The 24,751-nt window shown below is 53.7% G+C and overlaps 2 protein-coding genes across 2 annotated transcripts in view; one reads left to right on the top strand and one right to left on the bottom strand.

Annotated features, from left to right (window-relative positions):
• The window catches only part of PDXK (pyridoxal kinase), a 29,470-nt gene extending 17,186 nt beyond the window's left edge, over window positions 1-12,284 (top strand). Inside the window, exons 4-11 of the mRNA XM_075542237.1 lie at window positions 1,038-1,121; window positions 1,984-2,030; window positions 3,901-3,986; window positions 4,591-4,636; window positions 5,463-5,574; window positions 6,168-6,304; window positions 7,131-7,197; window positions 7,442-12,284. Of these exons, the coding sequence (XP_075398352.1) occupies window positions 1,038-1,121; window positions 1,984-2,030; window positions 3,901-3,986; window positions 4,591-4,636; window positions 5,463-5,574; window positions 6,168-6,304; window positions 7,131-7,197; window positions 7,442-7,554 (692 nt within the window). The 3' untranslated portion in view covers window positions 7,555-12,284. The remainder of the gene's footprint in view (window positions 1-1,037; window positions 1,122-1,983; window positions 2,031-3,900; window positions 3,987-4,590; window positions 4,637-5,462; window positions 5,575-6,167; window positions 6,305-7,130; window positions 7,198-7,441) is intronic.
• A 2,412-nt stretch (window positions 12,285-14,696) lies between these two features.
• On the bottom strand, window positions 14,697-17,485 carry LOC142439696 (cystatin-B-like). The gene is made up of 3 exons (XM_075542236.1): window positions 17,299-17,485; window positions 15,421-15,522; window positions 14,697-15,053 (listed from the first exon to the last, which is right to left on the bottom strand). Exons 1-3 carry the CDS (start codon window positions 17,362-17,364, stop codon window positions 14,925-14,927), a joined length of 297 nt encoding a protein of 98 aa, XP_075398351.1. The 5' UTR covers window positions 17,365-17,485; the 3' UTR covers window positions 14,697-14,924.
• Window positions 17,486-24,751: the final 7,266 nt, after the last annotated feature.

The following is a 24,751-nucleotide window of genomic DNA, read 5'->3' as shown; positions in this document are numbered from 1 at the left end:
TATAAAGTCCCCTTCAGACTCACAAAACAAATGCAATGATGCCGAATGTAGAAAATCACAGCCAGTGGGTAGAAAGTCTTTGGATCCAGTGGCATTGGAAACATCTCAGTGCTGGCAGGGGTCTCTGCATGGCTTCTCCAGCACCCGGGGCTGCATCAGGGTGGGTCCATGTGTCTTGTCAGCTGCTATGTCTCCCAGGGTATGTGCAGAGAGTCTCCCACCTCCAGGGAGGAAATACTGGAATTCCCAGAATCCTTAGGGGAAGACTACGCCCACACAGAAGCCTCAATGGCTATGACCTGATTGCCAGGCTAGACCCCCAGCCCTACACGCTTAATCCTTAAATTGACAGTGATATAAATACCACAGACAGGGAGAGTTAACTCACATCCTGGTAGTCTTCTGGACTATGTGATGTCATGGCCACTCCTGGGATAGGATCCATTGCCTGCTACTGGTACAGGTGGGGTATGAGGTGGGGGGGACGGGTTGGCTGCCCAGGGTGGGAGATAAAATAGGCTGGTCACTCACTATGTCTCTTGCATTGGCTCCTTGGTAATCTCTTGGACCAGTTCACACTCACAGGGCCCAGGTGAGTCAGAGTGGAGCTGTCTGCCCCAGGGTTTCACATGTCTACACCCTCTTCCGAGCTCCTGCCTGGTCTCAATCCTCCAACCTTTTGGTCAGCAGCTGAGGCCCTTGCTGTCAGCAACACCCAGGGCCCTCCTAGACCACCTGCATGCCAGAAGGGGGCCTGATGTGTGCTGTAGTTACAGGTGCCATGCTTATTGTTGAAAAAGGAAACCGTGGGGAAGACTCATTCACACAGCTCCCCTCCATATTCTCCTTTCATTGGACACCTAGCGCTCCTGGGGCAGGTCCAGCCCTCCTGAGGGACTGCACATGGGGAGGCTGTGGTCCAGCCCCCAGACCCCTCAGCTTGGATGGGTGTGAGGGGTGCAGTTCTCTTTCCTGCTGTGGTTAGCTGCCGCCAGCCTCCCACTGTGTGTGTAACAAGTCTCCCTCCCCCTTCATAGGATACACCCGAGACGCGTCCTTCCTGGCCATGGTGGTGGACATTGTGCGGGAGCTGAAGCAGCAGAACCCCAGCCTTGTCTATGGTGGGTACTGGCCCCTTTGCGGGGGGCTGTTGCCCTCACAAGTGCAGTCCTGAGATCCACACCCCACCATTCTCTCCCACAGGAATAGGGCAGCCCTCTGCGCCCCAAGCCTCCCATTGCACTTTGACTCTGAAGCCAGCATGACCCAATGTGCTTGCTCCTAGCCATGCACACCACCCTGGCTGTCAGGACCGGCAGCATCCTTTCCAAAGCAGCCCCAGGTCTGCTTTGGTTTTCCCTGAGAAGGAGCGGCAGCCCCACTTCTATCCCGGAGGCCTCTCTCCTTCCAGGGAAGCAGGACTCTCAGACACATGTCCACACTCCAAACTCACTGACGGCCACCAAGTTGATTCTGGCTCACAGTGACCCTATCGGACGGGGTAGAACTGCCCCTGTGAGTTTCCAGAGCTCACTGTTTGCAGGAGCAGAAAGCCCCATCTTCCTCCCTCTGAGGGGCTGGAACCGCCGACCTTGCAGCTAGTCGAGTAGCCCAATGTGTAACCATTACACCACCAGGGCTCCTCTCAGACACCACATGGGTGTCTGCAACTGATGCCCAGGAGCCGGCTTGTGAGGGCCGGTGGCATCAGGCAGAGGATGGGCCTGCAGTGCCTACCTTGTGTATGTGTGTGTTGGGGGAGGAGAGGGGGCCACTTAGCGTGCCTTGAGCACACAGGAGAGATGTTCAGCAGGTGATAAACTAAGTAGCATAAGCCCAAGCATTTAGTCATCTGGGGTCAATGACAAAGCTTGAGAAAGGGGAGGTGGCACCGAGCCCCTCAGGCTTTCAGTGGTGTGCCGATAAGCACGCGTCAAGGACACCAGGCTGCTCTGCTGATGAAATGCCTCTGTGTTTCCGCAGTGTGTGACCCGGTGATGGGAGACAAGTGGAACGGTGAAGGGTCCATGGTGAGTGAGTCGTCTGTGCCTGCTTGTGTGTGGCTAGGGCCGTGGTTTATGTTCCGGCCACAGCCCGGGATCTGCCCTGGCTGCAGGCTGACCGGAGATGGGACCCGTATCATTGTTAGCTTTGTCAACGGCTGACTTTCAGAAGTAGGGCAAGCCCCCACGGCTTGTCTTCTTCTGAAAGCCCAATAGCCCCGCGGCACAGCAATGGGCAGGCCTCTGAAATCGGGCTGTGCATGAAACCACACGTGAAGGGCATTGACCAGGAATTGAACCCCGGTGTTCTGCGTAGAAGATCCCTACCAGTGAACCTAACCAAACCAATCACCAGGGCTCGGACTCTGACTCCTGGCAGCCTGTGGATGTTGGAGTTGATCTGGGCACCTTAGGGTTCGCAGTGTCTGCCTGTTAGCTCACAGACTTGTCTTCGGAGCCAACCTTCAGGTGAGGGGGCTACAGCACCCAGGAACCCTCTGAACCACCACTAAACCCCTCTTCCTCCCCGACAGATAGGGAGCTCTGCAGAGGCCCCATGGTGCGTGGACTTGGCAAAGACCTCGTCCTTCGTGGGAGGCGCAGGGTCCCAGAGTGGTTCCTAGAAAGGGCAGGCAGTAACTCATTACCTCTGGGTAGGCCAGACTTCTCTGTTGCCTGTCCTCCAGGTTGTGTCCCTCAAAGTAGCCAGAGGCAATGCTGAGAGGAACAGGCCTAACTGTGTTCAGGGAAGAATTGCAGGTCCTTCTGTGAAGGCTGTGCCTGCCCTAAGGTCACACTCACTCCCCCTGCAGCCCGGTCCTTCCTGCCCTTCCCCCTTTCTCTCTCTGCCGCCCTGCAGGGGGCCCCCCCAGACACTAGGGTTTGGATCCTCAAGGGCTAAGGTCACTATCCCATTCACTGGGCCCCCAGGGGGGAAGGGGTGTGTCTGTTCTCTTGGAGTTGATTTAATCATCTTTCCGTTCCATTGAGGGCCAAGCAAGACCAGTGTGAACCCCTTGGGGGCCTCCGTGCTTCCATAGCTGCCAGCACCGGCTGGTACGAAGGTCAAACCCATGGGATAGCACACGGTCATTAACTCGGTCATTATCTCAGCTAGGAACTGGCGGGGCAGTTCATAAAGCTGCTGACAATGAAAACATTTGCCGTTTCAACCTTTAAGATAGTGGTTTACAAGCTTCCTTATGCCGCGACTCTTTAATAAAGTTCCTCATGTTTTGGGGACCCCCCCAACCATAAAATTATTTTCGTTGCTACTTTGTCACTGTCATTTTGCTACTGTTATGAATCGGGCGACCCCTATGAACGGGTCTGTGACCCTCAAAGGGGTCTCGACCCACAGGTTGAGAACCGCTGCTTTAGGCCATTTCAGGGTCTGCATCTCTTTAGGCCTACCTGATGACAGAAGAAAATGGCCAGGTAATATTGTTGAAGGACACTGTGACAAACACTAGGTCAAGGGTGCATTCCCACCTGTTAACCACAACCTGCGAGCATGGCTCCAACTTCTGGTGTGCCTGGGACGCCCAAGTGGGGAAAACAAGACGTGGGGGTTTGTGTGAACCCAGGAGCACCTTGGAAGAAAGTCCTGGCTATTTGTTTCTGAGAAACCAGCCACTGGACACCCATGGGGGCACCGGGCTCTGTGCAAGCCCCTCCTGTGGCCCCTTCCCTCCCTCCTTGAGCTCTTGGGCCCTCTTGACAGAACCTCCCTGCCCCAGGACCGTGGACAACAAGTTCCCTCGGGCCCGCCCCTGACAGCACTTTTGGCTCCCAGCCCCATGTGAAGGTCTGACCACAGGGATGCTTCCCAATACAGAGCACCTCCTGAGCCCCCTTCTCCCACTTGGGAATGAATAGCTATACCTTTCCTTTCCAGTATGTTCCAGAAAACCTCCTTCCGGTTTACAAAGAGAAAGTTGTGCCTGTGGCGGACATTATAACTCCCAATCAGTTTGAGGCTGAGTAAGTATATTCAGACTGCTGGACTCTGGGTTCCCAGAACTGCCCTTACCTCTGCTGGAGACGGGGGCTGGCTCATCTCCTCGGTGGCCTGCCCAGCTCTTCGTCTCTACCTGAAGCAGTCGGCTCTGGACTGGATGTGTGTCCTAGGCTCGTGGTGATGGTGAGAGTCCCAGGAGGGCAATGGGCTGGCTGTCTGTGTATGGATGAGACCCGATTGGGGTCGGGCTTGTGTTGGGTTCAGCTCTGGAGAGAGAGTAAACAGCAGCCCCTGAGTTCAGGCTGGTATCTTCCTCAAATGAGGTGCACCAGCTGCATGTCTCCTACATCAGCTTTAGAGAACCGAGCTGCTCCCATCGCCCGGTACCTTTCAGTCACGTCTGTGGGCGTCAGCAGATACTTGCAGACAGTCTGAGCTGAGCTTGGACGGTACGTGGCTGGGTTGGCACCCGTCACGGCGGCCGGTAGAGGAAGAGCTAAGCTCACTTGTGAGGTGGGTGGGAAGACCAGAAACAAGCCCTCAGGTCTCAGGCTCTCGCTCGTGGGAGGACGTGGGGAGAAGACATCTCATGTGTCCCCTGCCTCTTCTCCATTCTCTGCCTTGCAGGTTGCTGAGCGGCAGAAAGATCCATAGTCAGGAAGATGCGCTGGAGGTGAGGCTGGCCTGCGGAATGGGGGAGGGCTTGTGGACGGCAGGCCCACCAGCCTCTGCACTCAGGCTCAGCATTGCTGGGGTTGTGGAGACAGGGCTGTCTGCTTGCTCACAATAAGAGCCCACTTGCAACAGGCTGGTCTGGTTTAACTGGTTGGCCCCCCAACACGCACAGGCAATGCATGTCCTCCCCCAGGGGACAGGAGGACAATCACCCCCAAGGTCTGAGCGACGGGTATGCCCAGCACCAATGACCTGAATGTCAGGCTGATGCAGGAAGCCTGAGCTGTGGAAGCCCTAGCTCCAGCATGGCATGTGTCCAGGGCACTCCCAGCGCCTCCTAGTTGGACAACTCAAGACAATGGCCTATTCTGTTCTCCTGCAGAAACCGAACCAATACAATCCTTTGTCTGTCTAGTGCAGTGGTTCTCAACTTTCCTCATGCCGAGACTCTTTAGGTGACCCCCCACCATAACATTATTTTCGTTGCTACTTCATCACTGTAATTTTGCTATTGTTATGAATCGGGTGACCCCTGTGAGAGGGTCGTTGGATCCCAAAAGGGGTCACGGCCCACAGGTTGAGAATCGCTGGGCTAGTGGCTTTCAACTTGAAGAGACCCTATCAGACGCTGCTGCCATACCAGAAAGTGACTCCCTGTGCCTCTCACAGAGGGCAGCTTTGCCTGAAGGGGTGCTTGGGTGCTAGTTGTACCTGCTGAGGGGAGGCCTGCAGGCTGCACCAACAGCTCCCATCCCTAGGACGTGCCTTGGGCATGGTGCATGGCGTGGCTGAGAGTGAAGTTAACACTGTCCCTGACACAACAGGTGATGGACGTGCTGCACTCCATGGGCCCCGACACCGTGGTCATCACCAGTTCTGACCTGCCATCTCCACGAGGCAGCGACTACCTGATTGCACTGGGAAGTCAGAGGACAAGTGAGTGTGTGTCTCCCCTTCCTCCTCATCCAGCACCACCACTTGACCATGAGATCAGGGATCGGCCATGGCCTCCTGGATCACATGGAATGCGAGGGCCCATTGATCTGTGAGGTGCATGGTGCCCCACTCCACCCCACCACTGCTCACAAGACTGCCTTTCTTCCCTGTGTTGTCTTCACAAAGTATACCACAAGGGGGTGACTTTAAAGAAAAAATTATTTTCTCGAAGATCTTGGAGTTAGAAGTTCAGATCAGGTCTTAGATGTATTAATTCCTTCAGTGAGCCTTTCTCCTGGTGGCTGTCAATGAACCTTGTCATGTCCAGCTTTGTGGAAGGATTCTCAATGATATCTGTCTCTATCTTCCCCTGGGCCTCTCCCTCTCCCCGCAACCCTCACCTGAGAGGCCTACCCTACTCCAGTATGATGACCTCAGTGTGAGGACCCATGTAGGAGAGGGCAGCAGATGGGGGCACCCTGGCACAGTAAATCCTGGGCCCTGGATGCAGCTGTCCTGCCCCTGTGAGCATGCAGGGAGGAGTGGGCCAGACCAGAATCTTGGGTACCAGCATCCTGATCCGTGTCCTCCAGGGCAGCCTGACGGCTCCGTGGCAACAGAGCGGATCCGGATGGAGATGCACAGGGTGGATGCTGTCTTTGTGGGCACGGGGGATCTCTTTGCCGCCATGCTCTTGGCCTGGACACACAAGCACCCCAACAACCTCAAGGTCAGTGTGACGTGCCGTTCCCCTTGGTCACCCAACTGCCTCCTGTTGGGGACACTGCTGGGGAAGCTCCAAAGGCGGTGGGAGAGCAAGGCCACACCAGCATCTGTCCCTGTGTTGGGTATGAGTGGACAAGAGAGCCAGGGATCCTGAGTCCCGGGTCTGGGATCAAGTTTGGCCCAGGACCACTGTCTCCCCTCTACCCTCATACCTCACCTGTGAAGTTGGGTTACCTGGCAGGCACTCTGGCAGGTGTGAGCCAGGGGCGGGTCCCAACCTGTGAGATTTGTAATGTGAGCCACCCTGTCCATTCGAGGCCACGTGGGCACCAGGGCAGGGAGGGTCCTATTATGCACAGGGACTGGGTTGCCTTGGAGGATCGGGGTGGGGGAGGGTGCAGAGGTATTGCTTAGGCAGGAGCATCCTTAGACTGAGGTATTGAACTCTTCCTATGCCAGAGGGGGGTGCCCTCTCCTTCTTTTGGGCATGTTGCTGCCCATGAATGGGTTTGCATAGTGGGCGTACCTCATCTCAGGGTGGCAGCCAGTAAACCAAAGGACCAGGCCTCATCTGGGAGCACTCTGCTGCGGGGGCATCTGTCTCCTGACTGAAATGTGCATATGGCACATCGAGGGTACCTTCTGAAGACTCAGCCAGGACCTTCAATTCTGCCCTACAAGGCAACAGGGGAACATGTGGGGTCATTTCTGATGTGGAGCCTGCGCCCCAGGATCTGTATCAACAAAACCTGAACAAGGCAGTTGGGGGCTCCTGGGGCAGCCTCAGTGCCTCTCCGACAAGGAGGGACACAAGCTTCCCCGGTTTGTAGGTGGCCTGTGAGAAGACCGTGTCTGCCATGCACCACGTCTTGCAGAGAACCATCCAGTGCGCCAAAGGTACCGCCCAGGGGAAGAGGGGCTCACTTCCTTCTCTAACAGGAAGTGGAACTAGGGAGGGAAGCCACCCAGGAAAGAGTGTGGGAAGGGCTCCTGCAGGACTGGGTCACCCTCTGCTGGCCACGGGGTGGAATGGGCAGGGGGAACGGAGGTCCCCTCTGAAACCAGCCCCAGGGAGTGGTCTGGTGGGGAGGGTGGGCTCCTAGTCTGTCCCCTGCCGTCATGGCCTTGCGTGCTCCTGCAGCCCAGGCTGGGAAAGGACAGAAGCCCAGCCCGGCCCAGCTGGAGCTGAGGATGGTGCAGAGCAAAAGGGATATCGAGGACCCAGAGATCGTCGTGCAGGCTGCCGTGCTCTGAGGCCACACGCGCTCGGAGGCCACCAACCGTCTGTGTCTTCTTCATCGTCGTCGTCCTGTGAAAACGTAACGTCTGCCCTAGAGCTGGGACTGGGACCTGACTGGATGCCTGCTGTTCTTCCCGGGGGGTGGGGGGGAAGGGGGCGGCCGGCCTCCGCTGCTCTGAGTCGGGGAAACGTGTGGGCCGCATTTTGTAAGAATCATGAGGTGATCACAGGAGGTCATAATTTGTGGACTCAGCTCTCCTCCCGCCTGGTAGACGGCTCCTGGGTGCACCTGGGTGCCTGGCTCCAGCCAGGGTGCAGGCAGGACAAGAGGGCGCCTTTGATGGTGGCTGCGTGGCACCTGGGTCCTGAGTGGGTGGGCCCGGAGGCCCGAGTCTGGCCACCTCTGAGAATGAGCGGTCCATCTGGGCATTCAATCAGGAACCAGTATGCTCAATATCTTAACGATCCTTCTAGTCTTTCCCTGTGCCCTCGTCCTCTTGTCTCAGAGTGTTTGTTTCTGGATTTGCAGCTCTGGGAGTCCTGGGAATCTTAAGAGTCTGTTTGCTCAGAACCACCAGGCCCTGAGACCAGAGAGGTCTGCATCCTGTAGCTTTCTGACCCCTCTTTGAGGGAGTCTGTCAATAGAGGTGCACCCTGACCATGCGGCAGGTCCGGTGGATGTTGCCTTTGAAACACGTGCCCAGTACGGGGTGCAGTCTGCCTGGGTGTGCTCGCTGTCCTGGAGCCTCTGGGCTTTTCATAGACAGGAGTGGAGCACAGACAGGGCCTTTGTTCCCTTGTTTGATTCCTGGGGCCAGGGTCTCGCCCTACCCTCTTGCTGCCCTGTATTCTGTGCCAACTAAATGTCAGGATGCAGGAAGTCAATTGAATTCTACCCCCAAAGGAAAGGGGTTGAGGCACGAGGTGCGGCAGGGTGGGAGGCGAGCTTCAAACAAGCAGCTCTGGGACTCTCCCCATCAGACTGAACCAGTGACATTAGCTGCCACTTCATTCCAAGTGCCAGTGCCCAAGTGTGGCTGAAGGACAAAGACTTGGACCTGCCTTGGTCATGGTACCCTCTAGTCCCCCAGCCCTAGAGATGTGTCCAGGAGGGTGCAGACCTCTGTACATGCAGGAGCCTCGAGGCCTGCAGGGGTAGAGGGGACTGGCAGGAAGCTGGAGGTGTGAGATGTGGCCTCCAGAAAGCACACCCTCATTGGGGAGCTGCCACTTGCCAGGCTCCATCTCCTGAGAATGCAGTTTCATGGGTAGGGTGGCTTCCTTCCTCACGATTCAGCTGTCCTTGATGTCACTGCACCGTTCCACATTGTCACTTGTATCCTCACCCCCAACCCCTCTTCCCTCATTCTAAATGTCTCAATTCGCAGCTCCTGTGCCCTCACCCAGCTGTAGCAGCAGGCAGGCATGTTACCCAGTGGCCAGTGGGTCAGGGCATCTGGTCTATGTCAGGGTGGGTTTCCTGGCTGCTGCTTTGCCACCAAGAGACACAGAAATGATAGGATCCACAGAGCTCTGAACCCAATGATCCCTGCAGGATCTCACCCAGCTTGAGCAAGGCCCAAGGCAGGGACCGAGTGGTGGTGTGATGAGAAACAGGGACCAGTCCCCTGACACAGCCAGAGGTCTTTGTAGACCTTTAAATTCTGTCACTGCCAAAGTGGGGACCAGATAAGACACCAGATCACCAGCCAATGAAGAATGGTTTCTTTTTCCTTTAAAACAAAACAAACAAACAATATTGGTAGGAAGTCCAGGGCTGGGGAATTGGATGGATCTTCTGAGTGGTAGTGTGGGAGACTCCCTGTGAAAATAGGGAGTTGGGTAGAGGAGCATGCTGTGTCTCACTGAACATGTAGCTTTAAAGATTCTCGACCTGGCAAATAAGATTGGACAGCTAGTTCTTCCCTGAAGAGGTGTCATCCCACAGCCGCAGGTCTCATTCCTGTCCTCCCTCTGTTACACAAGGGTCCATAAGGATCAGTCCGTCTGTAGGCACTTCCCCTCAGTGTCCTGGCTGAATCCTTTCTCCTGACACCTGTGGGCGGAGGGTGTGGCTTGAGCCCTGTGGGTGTTAGGGCACTTCTAGAATCCGTGTCTGGGCCTGTCGAAGGCAGGATCCAGCCTCCCCTCTCCAATGCACTTTTCGCTCTGGCTTCGCTAACAGCGGCACAGCACACACACACACTGTTCCTGTGTCTGCCTGCTCCACAGCAGGGCCTGGGCCTCACTGAGAATCCCACCGTGAAGTTAGCCAGGACTGTGGACGGGTCTCTTTAGCCAAATGCGAATGTCCTTGTATTGACGTTCCTTGGTTTATAACATGCAGGTTTTCAGATTAGAGGTGACTTGGTCCAGAAGTGCATTATCCGTGTACAGGGTTTTAGCACTTTCTTAATCCGGTTTTTCAGACCTCCTTTGGATCTTAAGGATGAACTGCAGATTATAATTTTTTATTTTCTTTCTTAGCCGATTTAAATTGTTGCCTAATCTTGATAAGCTAATTGTAAATGCCTGTGTTTTGCAATATGGGAGTTTATTGATGATTGTTTAGGACATGATCCTTTGTTTAATTCCTTGTTCTTAAAATGGGTTAGGTCGAATCTTTAAGCTTGCGAACTTTGATGGGGGACTAGGCTGAGTCTGTGCACTTAGAGGAAGGCGGGGGCTTTGTCCTAGTGGTGGGAAGAGTGGGCAAGGAGGGTTCTGACACTGTGATTCCTGAAGGGCCCTAATGTTGTCATCGCATGGTCACCCCCGCCATCACCCTCCTCAGTGTCAGCACCCTCCTCCCTATACAACACCACCATCACTTGCAGGGTAGCAGAGGCCACCACACGCTCATCATACACACCACCCTCTGATGAGCGCTGCAGGTAGCTGACTTGGCGGTGGCCAGGGAGGCATATAGCGCAGCTCTGACCCCATGCCATCTCATTGCTTGAAGCCTCTGTTCACGTTTTAGTTGACATGTGACATCGGGGCCTTCCTGATGGCCCACACACATGCCACTTGATGGGGCACTGCCTTCTCGGGAGCATGGCGTTCCATACTGCTGTTGATCAGAGTCACCCATGACCACGGGACTGGGCTGATCCTAGTGGCAGCAAGGACACATCTCCCTTCCTCCCCTGCTCCGACTAGACTGGCCTGGATGCTATGCCCTTCTCTGACATGTCATGGGGGCATGGGTCTATTCAGGGCCCCTCCTGCCTGGGTCCAGGGTGGGGCTGTGCTTTGTGAGTGCACCAAGCAGATTATGGCAGATGGGGACACTGGTTCTGATCTCTGGAGGGACAAGCTTGGTCTGCCTTCTGCTTGTATGAGCCCAGTGGCTGCTGGCCCAGCTCATCTCACTCAGGTCACTGCCCTCGCTGGGACTTGCAGGGCTTCCATTCTAAAGCCCCAAGTGGACTCTTCACAAGAATCCTTCCTTAAGGAAATACCCGGACCCCGCCCTCTGCAGTGACCTGGCAGATGCTCGCCAGCAATGGGGCCAATTGGCTCATGGGAGGACACCAGACCTACCAGCCATTCACTGCTGACACCCCACCCGCCAGATGGACCGCTGCCAAGCAAGTGCGTGGTACCTCCACGTGCATATCACACATGGTGTTCTTGCCAGAATTGCCCGTGATAGCAGTCAAGCCGCTATGTTGTCTCTGTACAGGTAACACAATATGTGTTTTTAAAATAGTCGAATTCCTAACTTTTAGGTCTAATCTGAGCCACTTAAAAAACTCCAGTGAGAAATTGCCTCCTGGTTGACCAGGTGTTTTCATGGTTTAAACACATACACATACACATGCACGCACATGCACACGCACACAGAAACCCCCCTCCCCACTTCCCTTCAGCAAGTCAGACCGGCTCCTAGAAGGAACAGCAGCCCTGCCAGTGCAGTGGGATTGAGGCCACCAGTTAGTTTTCCCAAGGAGGCGACCACTGGCCCACAGGAGCCAGGAGGAGGGTCCTGCTGGGTCTGACAGCCCTTCAGTGGGTTCTAAGTGGGACCAGGAGGCATGGCAGAAGCCTATGTGTCTTCCCAAAAATATTGGACAGCTCCTTGGAGGCAGGGGCAGGCGAGAGTATGCTTCAGAAGGGGAGTTGCCTTTCCTGGGTTCAGTGTCACCTCAAAATGGGGCGTGTGCAGACGAAGGCTGGGTTAATGTTGACGTGCGCCTGCGCAGTGTTGGGCTGAGGGCTGTCCCTGCACGGACAATTCGATGACCTCGGTGACGTTCCTTAAGTTGTGCCACCCTCCTCGCCCTTGTCAGGTTGTTCCTCATTAACATAAACTCACTGGCCCCTCCGGGTCCTGGCCTGCGGTTGGCACTCCAATCCCTGAAGAATAGATGAGAGAGCACCATGCTCCTGGACGGCTGCCTCATTAGCTGGAATGTTGGCCAATGGCCGCAAACTGGACCAAAAGTAAGGGCACCGGGTGCTGGTTCTGCTCAGGCCCCCCTGGGCCCCATCCTGGTATGGTTCTTTTATTGAAAGGAACCTAGATTGCTGGATGCTGCTGGGAAGGGTGGGGTCCACCCTCCCAATCCCCCACCCCAGTTGTCATTGCTGCTGACGGAGGGTCTGTGTGCCAGTTCTGGTACCCCCTGAGCCCTCCCTACCATGCGTGTGTGGATGTGTCTAAAAACAAACCTCAGTGCTCCTTAGGCTGTGTCTGTTTGTGTCCGTCTTGACTTATGACTATTCACAAATAAATATTTTCATGGTGATGCTGCTGCTGTCCCGTTCTCTGCACCTCAGGACCCTCCTCTTGAACATTAAAACAAACTATTGGGAACATGTACACACCCAAAGATGAACCAAGTACAGAGTCCACAGTCCCAACCCAAGGACACCAATGACATGTCCCATGTTGTGTCACCATTGTCGTCAGTGTCCCCCAACCCACTCTCCGACGCCTCCTTCTTACTGCTGCATGCTCTGCCCACCAAGCTGGTTGGTGCCTATTGGCCTGGTTCCCCAGAGTCTCCTGTGAGCAGGGATGTGCCCTGTGCCTGCCTGTCAGTTGAGCCAAGGCACCAGGGAGCAGGTTTAAGGTTGTCTCCCTGTAGGACTCATCTGGGCGAGTCCCTCGGGCTCAGAGGGAAGACAAGCTGTAGGATCCAGGTTCCTGCCTACCAATCTGAGGACCAGCAAATGTCCCTCACCTGTCTACGATGCTTGCTGGGTCCGCCTGGGGCTACTGCCCACAGGGACCACCACTCTCCCCTGGTTCACCTGGTCTTCTGAAATTACAATCTCAGGTCATCCCAGACAGTGTCAGGATCTGCACAGGTGGGCCTGTCATCTGCAGGAGGCCATGGAGGAGAGGGCTGTTCTGCAGAGCTAGCCCCTTCTGTGAGTCCCTGGTGGCCCTGGCAGTGACCCATGGCCACAGGAGACCAAGCTTTGGTGAGCCTGTGGGACAGGAGCTGGGTAGTGCATGTGGGCATTTCATTGACCAGCTCTGCAGCGTGTCTGAGAGGGAGGCTCCTGCCCTCAAAGCCACCCCCTCCCTCATCCTGCTGTCAGACCCCTTCCCGGAGTCGGAGTCTCCTAGGGCTGCAGCAAGGAGCGCCCTCCATCTGGAAGACTTCCACCAGTGTGCTCCCAGTGCTGGAAGCCAGAAGTCTGAACGTGGGCGGGCAGGGCGCTGTCCCTTCTCAAGGCTCCAGAGGAGAATCCGTTTGTGCCTTTGCGTCTAGAGGCTACTAAATTCCTTGCTTGTGTCCCTGTCTCCCTCTGGCCTCTTGTTTTCCCGGTCATGTCTCTCCTGCTGCTGGCCCTCCTGCCTCCCTCTGCTTGCTTGTGAGCATATACACACGATTGAGCACGTTCTACATGCACAACCCAATGACCTCAAGGTTCTGTGTTCTGTCCCTGCTCTGTCTTCTTGTTGATGCCATCACCCCTGTCATAAATGGAATGCCCCCTGTGGGGGCAGTGGACTATTTAATGTGGCTCTTTAGCCAGGCTCTCCCACCTAAGGACCCCTCCTGCTTGGGTCTGGGAAGGTGGGGAAGATACTGACAGGAGTCACCTGTGAGGACCTGGGACCAGATTCCCTTGGGGCGCCCTCTGCTGCGTAAAAAATGAGCCTTCTGAGGAGCAGGAGGCCGAGTCTTACTCAAACACCCTGGATCCACAAGGCGCTCAAGGACTCTTGGGGCAGGGACACATCCTCAGCTCACAAGGGTGGCCCCTCTCTGAGCCCCCTATCTGAACAGAGATTCTCCAGAGCATTGGTTTCCCCCTGTGCTCCCTAGTGGTGCAGTGCTCAGCACTGGACGGCCAACTGCACGGGGAGCAGTGGGAACCACCAGCTCCTCCTCGGGGAAACGGAAGGGGATTCTAGACAGGTGCCGGGTGACAGTCTCAGAACACCACGGGGCAGGTCCACCCTGTCCTATAGAGGTCGCTCTGAGTCGGCATCCACTCGATGGCAGCGAGTGTTTCACATTTCTAGGGCTGAGCTCCTGTCTGCAAAGAGGCCCTGGTGGGACAGCCAGTGGCAGCACATTCCCTGGGAGAGTGTCCAACTGGAGGGGACTTTAGTCAACAGATAGGCGCACACATGTGAGCAGGGGCAAAGTACACAGTGGAAGGTCAGGTGGACCCCAGGTTAGCTGAGGGCAGGGGATGGATTCCTGTGCTGGATGGTTACTTAGCAGACCCCAAAGGCAAGTCTCTGAGAAGAGGGGGATACTTTCTAAGAGCACTGAGGTGTTCTTCCCTGCAGGGAGGGGCTGGGCACAGACACACTGACTCCTGGGCACCAGAGAGCAGGGGGTGGATCTGTCATTGGTCATCCCCAGCCCATGCAAGGTGGGCAAGGAAGGAGACAGTTCTGGAGAGGAAGGAAGAGAGCTTGTCTCTCTGTCTCTGCACTGTCTTAACAAGCCTCACCCGAGACACCACCAGTATCCCGACTGGGTCTGCCCCACTCTCCTGGAGCCCAGAGGGGACAGGTCTGTGTAACCAAGTACATGCACATGGCCTCATGTGGCCAGTCCTCCTGGCCAGCTGCTTGACTGCGTTCTGCCGCTACAGACCAGCCGAGGGGACGCAGGGCTCCCAGCAAATGTCACACACGATGGTGACAGTCAAGGATGAAGAGAGACACACACACAACGAAGTTTGAAAGACTTTAGAAAATAGATTTCATGAAAATGCTTGGCCTTCATGGGAACTAATATACTAGGGTTATACATTGACACACATTATTTTGTGGATACAATTAACACGACACAGCAGCACGGTGTGGACATGTGTACTTTCTGGTCCCGGGTTCCCACTCAGACTACACAACTATCTTCATGTGTGGGTCACGTGGACCCAGGGCTCTCGAAGCAACCAGGGATTAAAAGAATGTCAGCTCATCATGCTTGCCCTTGTTGGTCTGGTAGTTGGACAAGGTCAGAGGCTTGTTCTCATGAGGGAGACTCTGAAATACTCTCAGGTGCATGAAGTTGTCATCGCCCGTGTGGACCTGCAGGGAGAGAGTTGTCTGAGGAGCCTGACACAGCCTTGGTCAGTGTTCCCGCTGCAGGGAAGGCGAGCTAGCGAACGAGCAAGAGAGTGAATGAGGGAAAGCCAGTCTGCAATCTCCCACAACTACCTGGCTTTATGACAGCTCCCACCACCCTCCTCCAGGCAGGGGAGGCTACACACAGGTGACCACTGTCCGGCAGACTCAGTTCTCCACCTGTTTTAGCACCTCCCTGGCCCCCACACCCCCGGGAGCAGCTCCAAGCCCCCTCCCTCCCACCCCACTGAGGACCACCCCCATACTGCTGCCCCTGCTCTCAGAGGTGCTCTCCAGTGAGCCCCCCTTCTCCCTGGGAAGGAGACTCCACCTTGATGAAGAAGTTCATCCCGGCGACCACCTGAGACTTGTACTCCACCGCCTTAAACTCCGGGAACCTCTTGTTTTCTTTCGCTTCCACCTCGCACCTTACCTGGGCAAGGAAACAAAAAACTTGTGATCTCCCTGCTGCCGGGGGACTCACACACCCGGAGAGCTCCTGTCTCATGTTGAATCTTAAAAGCCTAACTCTGAACGCCAAAACCAGGACATGTTTTCGGCAAAGATTGCCCTGTATAACGGAGGCGATGTAGAACACGGTTAGTGCTGATGATGAAGTTGCGCACACGGGCACACTCACACACACAAGGATTCATTTGTCATTCACTCCACCAAGGGTTTGTGAGCGTCAGACTGACTGCAGACGGTTCTAATTTTAAGTCAGCCATGGTGACGTCGAACCAGCTTTGGTTCGTGGACCATACTGGTCACCCCTGTGGTTCCCATGCAAGCTGCAGCTGGAACCCGAGGTCCCAGAGGGCACTGGAAGGTGAACTCCTGTTGCACTGGACGGACCCTGTGGTTCTCCAGGTTACTGTATTGAGTCTGATGCCAGCATCATTCCTCAGTACACCCAACTGATCCCAGGGCGACCCGAGAAAAGGCCGTCACACACCCTATCCACCTGTAGTGTACAGGTGCAGGGCTGGGCCTGTGGGGATCCCACACCTAGGACAGGTGATGGCTGCCCACACGCTGGCCGGGGCCTGAGGATGAGGGATCACTTCTCTGCCCCGTTTCAAGAGCAGAGGCTAGAGTAGTGACCATCGGAGGTTGGGTGAGAGCAGAAAGCAGACAGGCTGGAGAGTCGACCCTCTAAGAGACTGGAGGGGGCTCCCCGCAGGTGAGGGCTCCAGTAGAGCAGAGGGGAGTGAGAGGAGGCAGGCGGGGCCTGTGAGGAAGCTGTGAACTAGCAGGTGCAGGGAGGACTAGTCCTATCAGAGAGGCTGGTGGGTGGGGAGAGGGAATGAGGAAGACTTTTGTAGGTGTGGCTCCTACAGGCCAAAATGTGTGTCCTGGAAAAATTCCTCCTCTCCATAGGGCCCAGGGCTCTGAGTCACTGCCCTTTCCTGCCAGGTTAAAAGCCCTGGAGCAATGCAGGTGGGGCGACCACAGGCCCTGCCAGGGGTGGGTGGTGGGTGGTGTTTCTGACAAACAGCACAGGGAGGAGAATTAAAGGAAGAAGTCAGCTTTCCTACTTTTCCTGAGAGCCCTGACTGCTCTCAGCGTTTCTTGGCGGACTGAGCAGTAGGGGAGAGAGGAGGTTCTGAGAACCCATCACCACAAGCCAATGGAAGGGATTGAAGGAAAATAGTGCTTTACAGTACCGAGCCATTGAACCCTCACAAGGTCCCCATGCTGTTGGGGCAAAGACACCCCTGTCCCTGGGGAGGAAACAGGTGGGGCAAAATCAAGAGGCACTGTGGGGCTGAGCCAGGCCCTGCACTCACTCGGGACTCCCGCTGAGTTTTCTCATCCCTCTGTGAAAAACGCCTGAGCCCCTTCCCTTCCATTTCCCTGTTCTCCCCAAACAGCTCAGAGAAGTTAACCTGGGCCGTCCGGCCTATGACGTCCGGCCTATGATGCCCCTGCTGTCTGTAGCTCTGCCCTGTGCTCCATGGCCCCGAGGGTCCAAGGAGCCTTTTCAGAACATCACCGCAGTTCCCTGGGCGCACAGCAAGCAGTGCTCACACTGGAGCTCCTGGGGAAGGTTGTAGCTGTTCCCAGACACTTTCCGTCATCCCGCTTTCGGGGAGCTCGTGTGAACCCCACTGTGGGAGACAGGAGATACGCCCGGCTGCTCGCCCTCTCCCCGCTGCTATCAGCGCACCCTGGGACCTGCCACGGAGGGTGCACGGCCCAGCCTCACCTTGTCAGCGATCTCTTGGATCTCCGCGGTGGCCGGCTTGGTGGCCGAGGTTCCTCCGCACATCATCTTGGCAGCGAGAATGGGGGCGGCTGGCGCGGAGCAGAGAAAGTAAGTGGACACCGGGTGGCCCAGAGGGATGACTCTGAGGCCACATCCAGGCCCCAAATAGGCGCAGTCACGTGACTGCCGTCAGGCGCCCCGGGTCACGTGAGCAGCGCGCGTGACTGAAGTCATATGGGGCCTGGGCGGAGCCACCGTGGGCGGCGGCTGCAGCGGCGGCTGTGTGGCCTTTCTGCTGTCCTATCAAAATTGGGTGATGAGACTGGCGGGAGGGACAAAGCCGTGGGTGCTTGTTGCTGGGCGTGCGGTCCCTCGACAAAGGCTGTCCCGATGGTCCGGGAGCGTCCACTCCTGCTTAGGATGGTGTCCTCATCCCGGAGCTGCAGCTGAGTCCCCAGGAGGGGCTCCTGGTTTCCAACCCGCTTTCACTCCACCCTGATCTCAGTGGGTGATGTTTGAGCAGGTGGCCCGATAAGAGCCTTGCCGCTTCCCTTCCGTGTGGCTTTGGACGACGCTGACCTTCTCTGTGTCTGTCCTTGGGGACGACTAATAACCTCCCTCAAAGGGCTGTTTAACGACTCCATGAATGACCATGTTTGTACACATGTAGCCTCCACAGGAAACTAAGTTTGTCCTAACTGTATTTTGTGTGCATTATTGTGGAAAATCACAATAATAATTGGAAATTCTTGTCGAGCGTCCAGGTGTGAGGGCGAGCCCTTATGTCAATAGACTAGAAGTCTTGAGGATCCATGGTAACATAGTGGTTATGCATTGGGCTGCTCAGCACAGGGCCCGTAGTTCGAAACCACCATCTGCTCCACCGGAAAAGACACAGCTTTTTACTCCTATGAAGAGCGACAGTCTCAGAAACGCACAGGGGCAGTTCTGCCCTTCCTACAGGGTCACTATGAGCCTGCCTTGCCTTGCTGGCATTAAACAATCTTACCTCGCATAGTATTTTCTTATTATCCTCATTCTACTCAGAGGCTCTAGAAATCACTGGCATTCCCCCAATGCCTTGATTTGGCAGTTCTCCTTTTACTCAGGCCTGGGGGAAGACCAGATCTTGTCTCCCAGGCTCACCTCAGGGACTGTTGACCACAACTTCAATGTGATATTGACAGTCCTAACTGTAGACTATTGTTGAAGTCTCACATGTGACAGCTCTGGGTTTCCAAGAGAAGGAAATCTGACAGCCTATTTTTCTTTGTCTCATCATCTCTTCTCCCAGACAGATGATCCAGTTTTGGTTTTGGGCTTTTTCCTCCTGCTTCTTGCCTTTATCTCTGTAGACAGTGATTCATAGATGTGCTCCCTGCGTCAGTCTAGTCTTGGCATTTTCATCGTGCAAAAAATTCACCATCAGAATGTATTCTCAAGTTCTTCCCAGAAGAAAAACTTAAGCAAGAGAAGAAGAAAGATAAAGCATTTAAACAACAAGTATGTATCCATTTCCCAGGGAGTAGATTTAGGAGTCCGACCTGTCTGTCTGGAGAGATACAAGTCCATCCATAACAAGCATTTTCTTCTACCTCCATGGTTCTCAACCCATGGGGCATGGCCCTTTTGGGGTTCAAAACTATCCTTTAACAGGGGTCACCAGATTTGTAAGAGTAGCAAAATTAGAGTTATTAAATAGCAATGAAAATAATTTTATGGTTGGGGGTCACCACAACATGAGGAACGGCATGAAAGGGTCACGGCATGAAGAAGACTGAAAACCACTGTTCTATGTCAAAGGTTAGCACACAATGGCTCATGGGTCAAATCTGGCCCCTCAACTCTTCTCGAAAACACTTTTGTTTGATCTCAGCCAAAATCCATCAATTTATACACATCTATAGCTTCTTTGTTAGGCTGGGTTCTCTAGAGAAGCAAAACCAGTGAATATCTATCTATCTATCTATCTATCTATCTATCTATCTATCTATCTATCTATCTATCTATCTATCCATCTACTAAAACACACACACACACACACACACACATACACACACACACACACATATATATATATATTCTGGACCAGCCGAGTTGACCCAAAGCCTGACCCTCACAGCTTCTAGTGTACCGCAACAGCAGTTTGGCTCACAGCACTGAACATCTTTGCTATCTGACCTGTGACAAACAGAGTGAGCAAGTAGGTCCAATGCTGTCCTGAGGCCTCTGCACAAGTCATGTGTTGACCCCAAAGGAGTTACCAGAGGCTGAGGGCAGTGGATGGTTTCCATGGACACCAGTTGTCCCTCACAAATGAGGGGGTTCTGGGCACCTGGGCTGCAAGCAGCTTAGATGCAGTTCTGGGAGAGGGCCTGACAGAGGGCGCTGCGTTCCTTCCCAAGGACAACGACCTTGAGCCTCCCGAGAAGGCAGTTTGTTAGGAGAACCTAGTGCTTAGTCTGCTCCCTAGTTCTTAGTTTACTTTGAGGAAGTGTACCCTGGCCTACTAAACCATGCTCTAGCTAGCAGAGAAAATAAAAGACCATGCTGGGCAGCCATCGGCGTGACACCCAGCCAGAGGTGTCAGCCCTTGGCTGGTGTGAAACTACATTTTCCCACGTCCCTGTGTTCATTTCTGCTCCGATCGAGCACCGCATGCTGCAGTCAGGCCTGAGCTGGTGTCAGGGAACTGGGGTTTTGGATAAATCCTTCTCTTCCCTCCCAAGTGAGAGACTCTGTGCTGTGGGTACAAATTGAACGGTGGGTGCTGAACACCCACCTCCGAACTTCAGCAACCTTGGTGTATGACGATCCAGGGGTGCCTACAGTACCAGCCCCTAAGCCCAACCTTCAGCACCAAGCCTAAGAGCTTCCTGCTTTGCCCCATTTCACTTCCGGTGTTATACTACATTGGAATTGTGTGTTGTGACCCCACTGGAAGAAGCCTCTGGAAGCTTGCCCCATGGACCCCTAGACTTCACCCCTGTGCCTTTTCCCTTTGCTGTGTCCTCTTGATGTAATGAATCATTTCTGTGAGTACAACTCTGTGTCTGCCAAGTCCTGGGGCCCCAGTGAATCATCAAACTTGGGTTCATTCTGACACACGTCCCTTTGTGGAAGAAGCTCGCTGACTCTCCTTTTACATAAACAGCACATTTGCCACACACCCTGAATTAACATCCTGTATTATAAAGGGATTTCAAAGAGTCATGGAAATTTTCCATTATCTGCAGACAAATTTCCCAATAACGTTTGCTGTCCCTTGCATACTCCAACAGCTACTCAAGGTGCACGTTTTCCCAGCTTTCTACAAGATTACTCTTATACCTTAAACAAAGAAATAGCCAATCAAATTGGATACATTGCATTCTGCCCACTGTACTCCTTTCCTCACGCAGGCCCTTAACTTCCTGCAGAGGTCAGGGCAGTTGTGTTGTTTCCCAGGCTGCCTTTAACAAAGTAGCACCAAGTGGGTGGCTTATGAAGACTGAATATTTTCCTTTCGGAATTCTTGAGGCTAGAGGTTCAACTTCAGATTCAAGGTTCAATACATAATGGCCCTACATTCTCTGAAATCTCTACAGGACAATCCTTCCCGGCCCCTCCCAGCTTCCTAGTATCCCAGGGGTGTCTTGGTCTGCAGCTACAAGCAAAATTCCAAGAAGACATTGCTGCTTTCCCACTGTGCCTCCATGTGTCTTCTCTTGTATGAGACACCACTCATCTCAGACAGCACCACCCATCCGTCAGCTCATTGGACTGCAATGGCTTGCACACAGCTGAGATGCTGGATGCTCTGTGTGGTGCAGGGAAACCTCTTAGTGTGGCTCTTCTGTCCATGGCTCTGCAGTGCCCACCAAATGGTTGTGTGGAGCATGCAAACAGAGTGGTGAAGCACAAAGAGAGGGCCTGGCCAGTGTTGGTGGTCATCCCCCCATGTGTAAGACCCATCGCAGAAGCAGGGAGACAGAGAGCCTGGAGACCAAGGAAGAAGCACCGTGCTCTCAGCCATGGATGGTGTCCCCACGCCTGCAAGGAAGCCGAGCCAATTCCCCTCTTACTCACATTTATGCACCAACTACCAATGCTGAAGACAAACAGGTTTATCCAACTTCTTTTTATTTTAATTATTTTGGGGGCAGCTCTTACAAATATAATATTAACATAGTTCAATCACATCAAGCAATTTTATTCAATTGTTTCCACTGTTTCAAAATTTTTCTTTCCTCTTGAACTCCTTGATATCAGCTTCCCTTTATCCCCTCAATACCCCCCAGGAACGCTGTTTAGTATAATAATTTTTTTCGTGCCATATCTTACATGGTCCCATATATCCATTCATATACAATTGTGTTGTGTGATCAATCCCATCAAAGTGGGTTATCCAGTGGTTCTCAACCTCCTTAATGCTGCAACCCCTTTATAAAGTTCCTCATGTTTTGGTTACTCCCCAACCAAAAAATTATTTTTGCTGCTACTTCATTACTGTAATTTTGGTATGGTTATGAATCAGGCGATCCCTGTGAAAGGGTCATTGATCCCCAAATGGTTCGTGACCCACAGGTTAAGAACCACAGGTTATAGAAGCATCAGTTCTATTGTGGCTTTGACTTGGTGACGGAAGTAAAGACAGCAAGGGTGGAAAAGTTTCAGAGGTTTGTTTCAGAGCTTCAGTAGGGAAGGGAGAGCAGAGAAAGGGACAGGAGAAGCCCGAGCTACCAGGTGGGGTTCATGGGCCCCTAGTTTGTGGGCCATGAAGTCACACTGTCCAGACGAGAGTGGAGAGTTGTATAGCCCAGTTCTGGGTGGAGGGAGTAGCAGGGGAATTTTTCTCTGCAACTTTGTTGTCTGCAGATCAGGAGCTAAGCAACAGCATTCAAAGTTATTTGTAATGGTTAGTCTTCTGCACCTGGGCCTGAAGGCCACTGAAGGGGAGGAGGAGGAGGGGGAAAGGGGGAGTGTCTGTCCTTTTGTAGTGTTCTTGACATTTTTTCATCAGCTCTATCTCCTCGCTTGCCAGCCCTTCTAACTCCCGCTTCTGTCTGACATTCTGGCATATTTGGTGATAAGGCATGTTGCCTCCTGCTGGTTGGGGGTGCTGTAGCTGGAGACACTAGACCAGGCAGAAAAGCAAGGGGAAGTGGGCAAGTGGGTGTACTAGTGGAGGAGTAGCTGGTTTACTGAGACCCTGGACAGATCTTGTATGCGCTGCTGGATAAATCTGAGAAAACACGGGGCTAAGAGGAAAAAGAAAGAAAGAAGGATTAGTAGCCCTAATAGGGGTAAGAGCCAGGTGGCCAAGGGGGATTCGAGCTAGCAGAGAAAATAAAAGACCATGCTGGGCAGCCAAACGGGGAGTAATTCGTCCTTCCGTGACTGAGGACATCCTCACTTAGGCGGGTCAGCATTTATATGTCTTGCCATTAGCCATGATTCACTGATGTAATAACAGCAGTCTTCCCTGAGGAAGAGGCAGGTCCCCCCTTTTTAAGTAGTGAGAAGATCCACAACCTGTCTGTTTTGTAGGGCAACTGAGGCCGGAGAGGTGATCTGGCGTTTCAATGAGGCCAAGGAGGCTGTGGTAGACTCCAAAGAAGCCCGCGATTGGTCTTCAATATCTTGTGCTGAGATGATGGAGTGGCCAAGTATGCCTCCAGCCACTCAAGATGCTGCAATTGAAGAGGCTAGGCTTATTCCTACCTTTATAGGAATTCATGTCGCTCTCTTTGATCTTCAAACAGAGAGTGGCCATGCTACCTCAGACTGGCCATACAGGGTCAGCTGGGGAACTACGTTAACTGGGAAACAAGGTCCTGCTCTGGAGGAATTTACACAGTTAAAGTTCCATTGCCCCAAAAGCATTGTCTGGGATAGGAGAACATTTTCGTATTCACAGTTTTATTATGCCTGCAAATTCCGTGCAGCAGAAAGCCGTCAACATTCTGATCTGTGAAGTAACACACTCCTTGTGGCTGAGTCTGATTTACTTCCACTGTGGGCGACTTTGTCTGCTCTGTTGTTTCACTGTGTTAACGGGGAATCATCAGTTTGATGCCCTTTATTTTTGTCACATGTTAGGGGCCCAGAGGACAATGGGTGAGAGGAACAGCCATCAATTCCCATGGCAGAGACTGGGAAGGGTGTAAAGGACTAGAGAAGGAAGGCAAAACGGAGAAGGTATCCCCTGTGTCTACCAGAAAAGACAAAACCTTACCCGCTATCTTGACTGTTATCCCAGGCTCAGGAGGGTGATTGGGGTCCTTGAGTCCAGGCTCCGTCAGTCCTCAGCAGCCAGGCCTAATGGTATCAACGGCAGGGCAGGCTTGGAGGACTGGCCTTCCATGAGTGGGTGCCAAAGAACATTCGTTTCTCCGGTGGTCCCGTTGACTGCACACTGGACAATGCTTGTTGGGCAGACAAGGTTGTGGGCAGCGACTGGCCCAATGACCTCGTTAGCCTCACTTGAAGCAGGCTCCTGGAGGTGTCCTGAAACTGCTGTTTCCAGGGCCTGGGAAGGATGCCGATGTCTTCTTGGTTGCCCAGGGCCTCAGGGCTGCAATCAAGGGTTGGGCCTGTAAGTTTGCCTTCTGGCGATTTTGGGACTCCCTGTCTGCATCTGCCTGCTCCTCTCTGGTATTAAAGACTTTAAAGGCCATAGTTACCAGGTCCCGGAGAGGAGTCTGAGGGCCATCTTCAGCCTTTCTTAACTTTATTTTAATGTCTGGAGCTGATTGAGTAGTGAAATGCATGGGGAGGACAGTGGCCCCTGCTGGTGAGGTTGGGTCTAGGTGGTGTATTGGGTAAGGGCTTTAGTCGGGCGATTTAAAAATGGTGCTGGATTTTAATCTGGCCTTTGAGTAATTTCCCTGAGCTTATAAAAATTAACTGCTTTGTGAGAAATTGCCTGGAGGCCAGCCAGGACATATTGGAGCATTTTATCTCGGCAGGCCTGGCCATCCTGACCATCCTGGGTATCATTTTCTTAACTCCAGCCTGGTTCCTGCCTTTGGACTGCCTCCGTACCCACAGGCATGCTGGGGTCAGTGAGATGAACCAGGTCTGCAGGCTGCTGGGCAGCAGCAAAAACATGCTCTCTTTCATCTCAGATGAGAGTGGGTGAAAGGACTATAAAATATCATGCATGATAAATCATAAGTTTAAGACAAATACTCTTTGATGTAGGTGGTGGGGTCATTGGAAAAGGAACCTAAGTGCTTTTCAATTTGGGACAAGTCAGTGAGAGAGAAGGGAACATGGAGTGGATGAAACCTTCAGTACCTGCAACTTCCAGTAGGGAGAAGAGGGGTTGGTGTGAACTGGTATGATGACTGACAGGGGAAGACAAAGGAGAGGGCTTAGGGCCTGGAGTAGGGGGATTGGCGGAGGCGTGGATGGGAGTTGAGGGAGTCGTGGAGGGAGGTGATGGTGAAGGGCACCCAGAATATGGAGG

This window comes from Tenrec ecaudatus, chromosome 2, assembly GCF_050624435.1.
Source record: "Tenrec ecaudatus isolate mTenEca1 chromosome 2, mTenEca1.hap1, whole genome shotgun sequence".
Classification (NCBI taxonomy): domain Eukaryota; kingdom Metazoa; phylum Chordata; class Mammalia; order Afrosoricida; family Tenrecidae; genus Tenrec; species Tenrec ecaudatus.
The sequence above is the reverse complement of the archived record's forward strand: the minus strand, read 5'-3'. Positions and strand labels throughout refer to the sequence as shown.